An 8,994-nucleotide genomic window follows, 5' to 3' on the forward strand; every position below is an offset into this window, starting at 1 on the left:
GTATCGGTGCAAATAAATTTGTACTGCAATCAAACACAGCCTTAAGAACATCTTAGGAGGAGGCATTCTGAACATAAATGTTTTTATTTTCATTTGTTTTTGAAATCACCACATCAGAAAAGAAAAACAAAAATGCATTCTTGAAACCATCAAACTAATGTTTACTAAAACAAAAACAAATTTTGTAATATAGAAATCGTGATTTATACAACATGAGATCCAATAACCATACCATGTTTTTAAATCTAGAAATTCAAGAATATGGTTTTGAACACAAAAAACAAATACACAACAAAACTATTTTTTTCTTATATTTTGAGAAACAATCTGTTTTCAAGCCAGATGACTTTGATTTATTTTTTAAGCCGACAAAAAAAATAAAAAACTATTCAAATTGTAGAACACCCCTTTAGTTGTCATGGGGAGGAAATTGGATCTGTTCCTCACAGAGTGTGCATCACACCGACCTCACAGTACGTTTCAGCTGTGCATCTGAAACATCTCCCCATTAATTAAAAATTTACAAGTACGAGATGTTCTAGGTACAGGGCCGAAACGTGCCGTGAGGTCAGTGTGAGGTGTGCTCTGTGAGGAGCAGATCCAAACTCCATGAGGAGATGTCCAGATATTCCTATTGCACACTTGTAATGTCCTTGCTGAAAAAAAAATGGCTGTCTACATGTGGACAGCTTAGCAAATGCCTAGCCTCAAACGCCTTAGGATCAGCTTGGAAGGAGTACAAATACAAATATGTACAGCGTATAACTTTGTATTTGTACTCTTTCCAAACTAAGCTTTATGTACAAGTTAAGAGTTTTTTTTTTTTTTTTTTTTTTTGTACCCGTATAAATTAAGAGGCTATCACCTCAGTTTTGCTCAGACTACATGTTATATAGAATAACTAAAAGATTAAAATTCTAAAATATACCAGTGACGATATTCTCCAAATTTCAAAATGAAGAAGAAAACTTGTCTATTTAATTGGATTGAGTAAAATAAAACAATTAAAATTAAAATTCTCTCATAAATCATAATATCCCTCTTAATCCAATAATATATCTTTGATTTTCTCTTACCAAGTATACCTTAAAATCTCACATCCATCATACTTTTGAATGTACCACATGTGTTAATAGCATCTCCATTCGCATGCTTAATTATCTATGAAACATGATGGTAGGATCTACCAATTTACAAAAAAAAAAAAAAAAAAAAAAAAAAACTATAGTAATAGACTAATAGCCATAATTTTTCTTTAATAAAAGTTAATAGAACAAAAATATTAATATAGCAAAAATTTGAACAAAATTATCAAACATTTTTTATCCACTCTAAATTACTTATAAGCCATTTAGTTTGAATAAAGAAATTCTATATGATACAAAAAAATATTCTCTAGTATTTGTTTTTGGTAAATTAATTCAAACATATTTTACCAAAAATACCTTTATATGGTCATTGTACAAACAAATTTTGCATAATATTTGGATTGGGGATTCTACCCCTGAACTCCACATGAACCCTCCAACACTTTTCTTGTTATAAAAGGGGGTTCTAACCAACATCATCTGACACCGTATATCTCATACATGACAAGTTCCACTTTTATGGTGAGCCCAATTTTATAGTGAGATGTGCCGTGTTAGGTCAAGTTGGTAGGGTGTTAGAACGTGTTTTGTTGGTAGGAGATCGCAACTCGTTCTAGTCTCCTTCAACTCATTTGCCTCTACTTTGGCAACCCCTCCCCCACTTTTGCTAGTATTAATTTTTCATCCTCTCTAATATAAGACATTTCTCACTATTTATAAATTGGGATATATTGAAAAATACAATAATACATAAAAATATTAAGTAAAAGAGATTATTTATAGGATAAAATTTCAAAAAATTATATTAAATAGAATATACATATAATGAACAATAAATATATAAATTAACTATAAAAAATAAATTATACCAAAAAATGAATAAAGAAATTATAAATAAATTCAATTATGTGTGTGAATAAACTAGAAAATGAGATAAATTAAGTAAATGAATTACTTCATTTTCATAAGGATGGTTATAACCATAAAACAAACTAAAAAAATAAAATTTCAAAAAACGTATATACAATTAATATTTAAACATTTATAATATGTAAGTAAATATAAAAGTTTGCAATGAAATGAATAAATCATATCCTTAAATGCATAAGAATTACAAATATTTATCTTGTATATAGATTATTAAATTAGATGACAAAGGTTATAAAAAGAAACAAAACAATTTTATTAACATATTATAATGAATATATTTACTCGAATGCACACATGCACACACATACACTATGTTGTATTTATATACACAAAAATTATAAAATTATACTTACACTTTGAGGCTTATGCCTTTAACCATCTCAAAACTTATGCCCCACCTTCATGACACCCAACTGCCTTGCCTTTGCCTTTAGCCTTTTAGAACCTTGATATGAACTAAAATGCTGGATGAACTAACATATCATGTGGAGAGAGTAGAGAGCCTGCCAACAGTGCATTCCTTCAATTGTGGACAGCAAAGTTTTTTCTTTGTTGCCTCCTTGATATGCACAAAGGCAGCTCATTTGGAAAGTGGATTTAATGCTTGTTCCATACCCTAGACACAAAAAGTGTGATGTATTCCAAGATAATGGGCCCAACCAGGGTGTGTCTCAAAAACCATGGCCCTAGAACTCACCACACACCCTTGGTGGTGCAGTAGGGATGGCAATTTTCCCCATCTGCAATGGGGATCCGACTTCCCCAACCCAATGGGGTCGGGGATGGGGATTGTTTTGGTGGGGCGAGGATGGGGAATAATAGGAATCCCCGATAAAGGTCGGGGTTAGGATGGGGTTTGAGGTTTCCGCCTCACCCCGACCCTGATTAAATATCATTTATATTATATATACTATTATTTATAATTTAAATATATTCAAACCATTAATTATAATTTAAAATTTGTATTTATTTTAAGTATATTTATTTTTCAAAAAAATACTATTATTTAAAAACATTTCAGGAATTTGAATCCCAACGAAAAATTCATCCCTATCAGGGATCGGAGATGGAGGATAAATTTTATTCCAACAAGAATCGGAGACAAAGATGAGGTTAATTTCATAATCAAGTCGGGAACGAGGAATATAACCCCTACCCCATTGCCATTCCTAGTGGTACTCATTTGCAATGTGGTGTATTCTATAAGTTACCACATAATCAATCACAAGTGAATGCGCTAGTGTTGACTAGTACATCATGGGGCCAGATAAACAGTAGCATGTTCACTTGTGATCGGTTATTAAGTCCATGATACATAGTGGTGTGGAGTAGTACATCCGGTCTCTCTTGTAAGATGTGTTTAAAAAACATGATCTTCTGTAACTTATGTACACAATCTATGTGCATCAAACCACATAAAATCAAACATCAAATGATTATTTTTCCTTGTGAGTTTGAGCCCAGTGCCCACTTTGATGAAATTGTTATGTAGACATGCTCTTCTACCTGTATGTTTATATGGCAGGGTATAAAAAGGACAGCTCAGTGCATGAGGCTCCCGCCAATAAAGGATTTAGAAGGAATGCATGCATGGTTTTAAAACCGGATTGGATTGGAAAAATTGGATGATTGGTTTCGTTTTTCTAAAAATTGAATTTTTTTCAAAAATTATTGATTTTGGTAAGTAAATCACCGATTCGGACGATTAATCATTTAAACTGTTTTTATTTTTAATTATTTTTTATTTTTTTGTTAGAATGAATCAATCGTTCGATTCAAACGGTCAGACTGTTGGATCCAATAACCAGACCCTTGACCGATTCGATCTCCAGGTTGATTTTAAAAACCATGGATACATGTACATAGCCTTACCTTGTAGAAATTCGCCATGTATATATGATTGAAATAATGTATAAAATCAATTCCAAAGTTGATTCTGGCCATGGTAGTTTCAGGGTCTACCAATAAAACTTATTCTTTAAAAAATGTACTAATACGTTGCCTTTCAAAGCTTTGATCTTGATAATCTCATAAATATTCCATATTTTAAATGTAATATAATCATTCAATCTCAACGAAAATACAGCATACATAAACAACCTAAATAACACCTAGGGGGTGGTCGAGAATGGCGGTGATTCATAAAAATGAATTTCTTCATCTCTGTATTGCCACGTGGATGATAACGTGGCAAACACATAACTTTTGGTGTCTATGTGAGCTGCCATGTAGGAAAGCAGTGGATCGTCTAGCTTCCACAGTTTCATTATTGCTACACGGTCTTCTAGAATTTCCAGCTCCATCCTAGCGCTTCAGAATGAGAAAGAGAGAGGAAGCCAAGCAAACTTGGACAAGGCGAGAAGCCACCGACACACGATACAACCTCGCACTCACCACTCAGAGATTCTGATTTCCGACCTAAGCACACCTCTTAACCCTAGGTTAACAGCCCACCCACTTCGGGTTAACTTGACGGGGACTAACGATCTCCCGGCAGGAGAGCTGTCTCCGTCAGCCTAGCCGTTTCTTCCTCTTTCTCTCTCTCTCCCTTTTTGTAGAAAAACAGGCTTTTGTGGCTTACGTCAGACAATGACAGCTCAGCTTTCTTCCTTCCTCTCAGTTAATTACAAGCGACGCGAACAGGTGGCCCCCACTTTTCCCCAGCGGCCCCGAGCCGTTCTCTCGCTGAAACGCCACAACTGAAATGACAAAATTATCCTCCCTTCGTCGAGACCGCTTCCGCATCCTCGGGAGGGCAGATAACGTCATTTTGAGTCAAAAACTCAGAGCTACAATACAAGCCTACAACAGCGCAGCTTGATCGCGCGAGCCGTGACTCGTGAGACTCCTTGTGGCCCCAGCTCCAGACTGTCGGAAGGGCCCACCTGGCTACCTCTCTACTCCGAGGCTTCAAGTGTAGCGTTGCGTCTTGCGATTGCCACGTGTCCGTCTTGGATCTCACCGGAACTAACGGGCCTTTACCAACCCCAGTTAATAACCCCACTTTGAAATCCGAAGCATTAAAGAAAAGCACTAGAAAACGAAAACCAGAGTAGCCAAGCAAAGAGGAAAGGAGAAGAAAAAAGCAGGCTTTGGTTTGGAGAAGCGAAGGTCTGGTTTTTTCTGTGAATTTCTCCACTTCTGCCACTGGTTTCTCTCTTCAATCGCCATGGATTCTCAGATCTATGGCGTCTCCAAGCTCTTCTATGGACTTCTCCTCTTCTCCATTGCTGGAGCCTCTGCTGCATTGCCGGAAAACCCCAGTCTAAAGCCGTCGTCCCCGTCGAATTCTGGTCAAATCAACTCGAACTCTGTCCTCGTGGCTCTCCTTGACTCACATTACACGGAACTCGCCGAGCTCGTGGAGAAAGCTCTCCTCTTGCAAACCCTAGAGGATGCGGTTGGCAAGCACAATATCACCATTTTTGCACCGAGGAATGAAGCTCTGGAGCGTGAGCTTGACCCTGAGTTCAAGCGATTCCTCCTGGAGCCTGGTAACCTGAAATCTCTTCAGACCCTTTTGCTGTTCCACATCATACCGAAACGAATCGGATCGGAGAAATGGCCTAAATTATCTGCTGAGTCTGTTCATCACCAGACGCTTTCCAATCATCACCTCCATTTGACTTGCAAGGATTCCGACAAGAAAATTGTTGATCTCGCAACCGTCATCCACCCCGACGCCGTGGTCCGCCCCGACGGTGTGATCCACGGGATTGAAAGGCTGTTGGTTCCACGATCCGTGCAGGAAGACTTCAACCGTCGCCGGAGCCTTCGCTCCATCTCGGCCGTGTTACCTGAGGGAGCACCAGAGGTCGATCCTAGGACCCACCGGTTGAAGAAACCGGCGCCGCCTTCCCCCGCCGGTTCGCCCCCCGCGCTCCCGATCTACGACGCGTTGGCTCCAGGTCCATCTATTGCACCAGCCCCTGCTCCAGGGCCGGGAGGACCACACCATTGGTTCGACGGTGAGAGCCAGGTAAAGGACTTCATCCAGACTCTCCTGCTTTACGGTGGATACAACGAAATGGCCGATATTTTGGTGAACCTCACCTCGTTAGCGACCGAGATGGGGAGACTGGTGTCGGAGGGATACGTATTGACCGTTCTTGCCCCGAACGACGAGGCCATGGCGAAGCTGACGACGGACCAGCTGAGCGAACCGGGTGCGCCGGAGCAGATCATGTACTACCACCTCATCCCGGAGTACCAGACGGAGGAGAGCATGTACAATGCGGTGAAAAGATTCGGGAAGGTCCGATACGACACGTTACGGCTGCCGCACAAGGTGGTGGCGCAAGAAGCTGATGGGACTGTGAAATTCGGGCATGGGGAGGGGTCGGCCTACCTGTTCGACCCTGATATCTATACAGACGGCCGGATTTCAGTGCAGGGCATCGACGGGGTACTTTTCCCGCTGGAAGAGAAGCCCAAACCCGAAACTACATCAACGAAGACGACGAAGAAAATAACGAAGCCCACTAAGACTGTCACCACGTTAAGGAGAGGTCTGTGTTTTCGCCCTTCTCTTTTTTTTCATTCTTACTTATCTTTCCTGTTCTTCTGTGCACCTGCAATAGTTAGGAATATCGGCCGAACCCAAAATGTGTGATAGAATTCCGAGTCCGGTGGAATGTGTCAGATTCCGGTTGCCATGCCGGAGTTGGGGGAGTGTCGGTGTGTCGGATTATGCCTCATGTGGTGAGATTATCTTTCAGGTTGAATAATTATTATTCATGTTAGCCCGTGATAAGATTCGACGCTGGGGATTTCAGGAACGAATAGAAACCTTTTAGACTTTTTTTTTCGAGCTCGCTTTTTTAGTTGGTCAAGTTGTCATCTCATTAGCTTACAGTTTGATATTAGCAGAGTAATCCCTCAAATCCCCTGTTTGGATAAGTGAGAGGGAATCGAAGACGAAATCCCCCTAATTGAAGAGAATTGTCCATTTTTTGAATTCCACACCACTACCCATAATCGAAACACAGCCTGCAGAGATCACAGGTTTGGTGGTAATAGTTTTGGGGTATCTTGGGGAGGAAGAAATTTGTAATTTCTAGGGGGTCAGCTTATTAGGTAGTAATATCGGTGAGATTGGAGGGATAGAATGGGAAATGAACATGGAAAGAGGAAGGAGGGAAAGAGACACACAAAATCCAGCTGTGGGATGCTAACAAAGAAATGGTGAAGTGATTTTATTCTGGAATTCTTGACTGAATTGCCCCATCTTCATGACATCAAACACCAAACAGGCTGTCGTTTACTCATATCCTGGTTTTGCTTATTTATTTCTCTTGATTTGTTTTGTTTGCTTTCTGAATTCTTTTTTAATCCTGAACAAATGGGTTAATTAGATTAAGCTTTAAAAATGGAGATTGATTTCTTTGAACAACCAGACCTGATTAGTGTATGAGAAGAATGGATACTAAGGTTTACTGTTGTTTGTGAATGAACAAAATTGCAGGGAAGTTGATGGAAGTAACGTGTAGGATGTTAGGGGTCTTTGGACAGGATTCTCGGTTTACTTCTTGCCAATGAAGTCCCCCTCCTATACAAAATCATATTGCAGAAACAAAAAACACAAAAAAGGTACAATTTCTACCCTCGTCTCATTAGTTTCTTCTGTTAATTGTGACTGATTGAGCAAGAATCCAAGAGAATTTTTAACCCTCAGACAGAAAATTCTGGGTTGCAAACACCCATAATGATTAAGCATTGAATATAGGAGTAGGTAGGCTGGCTGGATGTTTGGTCAATGCATGGACAGACCCGCCCGGCTCTAGTGATTTAAGCCTGGCTGTAGCTCTGAGAGAAGTCAGCTTTGATTTGGTTGAACAATCAAGTTACTAATCTTTATTGTTTGTTTACTTTCATTCAATTATTTGGTTCTAGTTGCTGCTTGGCTGGTTGGTGACTTGGTGTAATTGGATTGATCTGGTATGACCCACACTGGTATGACCCAGATCAGAAATCTCACTGGGTCAGTAGTTTAACCAGTGATTTTTCCTTGAGACCACCAAAATCATCGGAAACCAGACCAGAAAGCTGACTTGGTCACAGGTTCGATCGTCTGATCAAAAGAAATTTTCATGGAGTACTTTCTGACTATTTACTGAGGTGTGAAGTTAACTTGGTTAGATCACCTAGTTGACCCCCAAGATCAGGCCACCAGCCCCCAATGACCCAGTCAAGCTCTGGTTCGAATTAACAAATCTTGTTCCATTAAATTATTTGGGCCACCGACAGTCTGGGTCTGGTGGGATGGGATCCAGACTGTTATGTTTTGGGTGTTGTCTGGACTCTGGACACTTAGTAATTTGCTTCTATTTTAATAAGTTTTAGTTTATTATAAAACTATTGTTCTGATGCTAATAAATGTATTATTTTTTCTGTAATGCAGATGCTTCGTGATTCATGAAAAGTAGGAGGATGTATAAAGTCCTGGAAATGGAAGATGTGTAGAAGAACGGTTGATTTCTTCTGCTTTTTTTTTGGGTTTTCTTTTTTTTTTCCTGATATTGTTTTATTTTCTCCTCCTTTTTCTTCCCCTGGTTGAAGTTGGAGTGGTGAAGAAGGGAAATCAGGAAAGAGTGAGATTCTTTTGGAATCTCAGAATTTCCAGCCATGGAGGGGGGGGAAGGGGTGGGGGAATAAAGGAAGGTTCCACTGTTATTACTATTAGCTATAAACACTATCTGAGTACATAAGAAATATATTTTTTGGTTCTTGTTGTTGGTGTAATGGGGCTGTAGTGAATCTCTTTCCTCTCTGGTGTCGGTCCTGTAACTGTGCCCTGAGAGGAGGGGAGAAGACATGGATGGTCATGGTGGTTTCTGGGGACAAAGAAGCAGTATTTCAGTGATGAAATAAACAAGAAAGAAAGGGACTGATATTTGTGGAGAAATGTTGATAAAAACAATGATGAAATAAAAAAAGAAGGAAATTCTTTTCTTGTTCATAGACAGCGAAATTTTGT

General features: G+C 39.4%; 1 protein-coding gene across 1 annotated transcript; it reads left to right on the forward strand.

The window, feature by feature from the left end:
• The first annotated feature begins 5,039 nt into the window (after positions 1 to 5,039).
• On the forward strand, positions 5,040 to 8,976 carry LOC104601459 (fasciclin-like arabinogalactan protein 16). The gene is made up of 3 exons (XM_010264793.3): positions 5,040 to 6,526; positions 7,483 to 7,607; positions 8,419 to 8,976. Exons 1-2 carry the CDS (start codon positions 5,188 to 5,190, stop codon positions 7,554 to 7,556), a joined length of 1,413 nt encoding a protein of 470 aa, XP_010263095.1. The 5' UTR covers positions 5,040 to 5,187; the 3' UTR covers positions 7,557 to 7,607; positions 8,419 to 8,976.
• The last annotated feature ends 18 nt before the right edge of the window (positions 8,977 to 8,994 follow it).

The sequence above is a fragment of the Nelumbo nucifera genome, chromosome 2 (assembly GCF_055504915.1).
Source record: "Nelumbo nucifera cultivar China Antique chromosome 2, China Antique-T2T, whole genome shotgun sequence".
Taxonomy (NCBI): domain Eukaryota; kingdom Viridiplantae; phylum Streptophyta; class Magnoliopsida; order Proteales; family Nelumbonaceae; genus Nelumbo; species Nelumbo nucifera.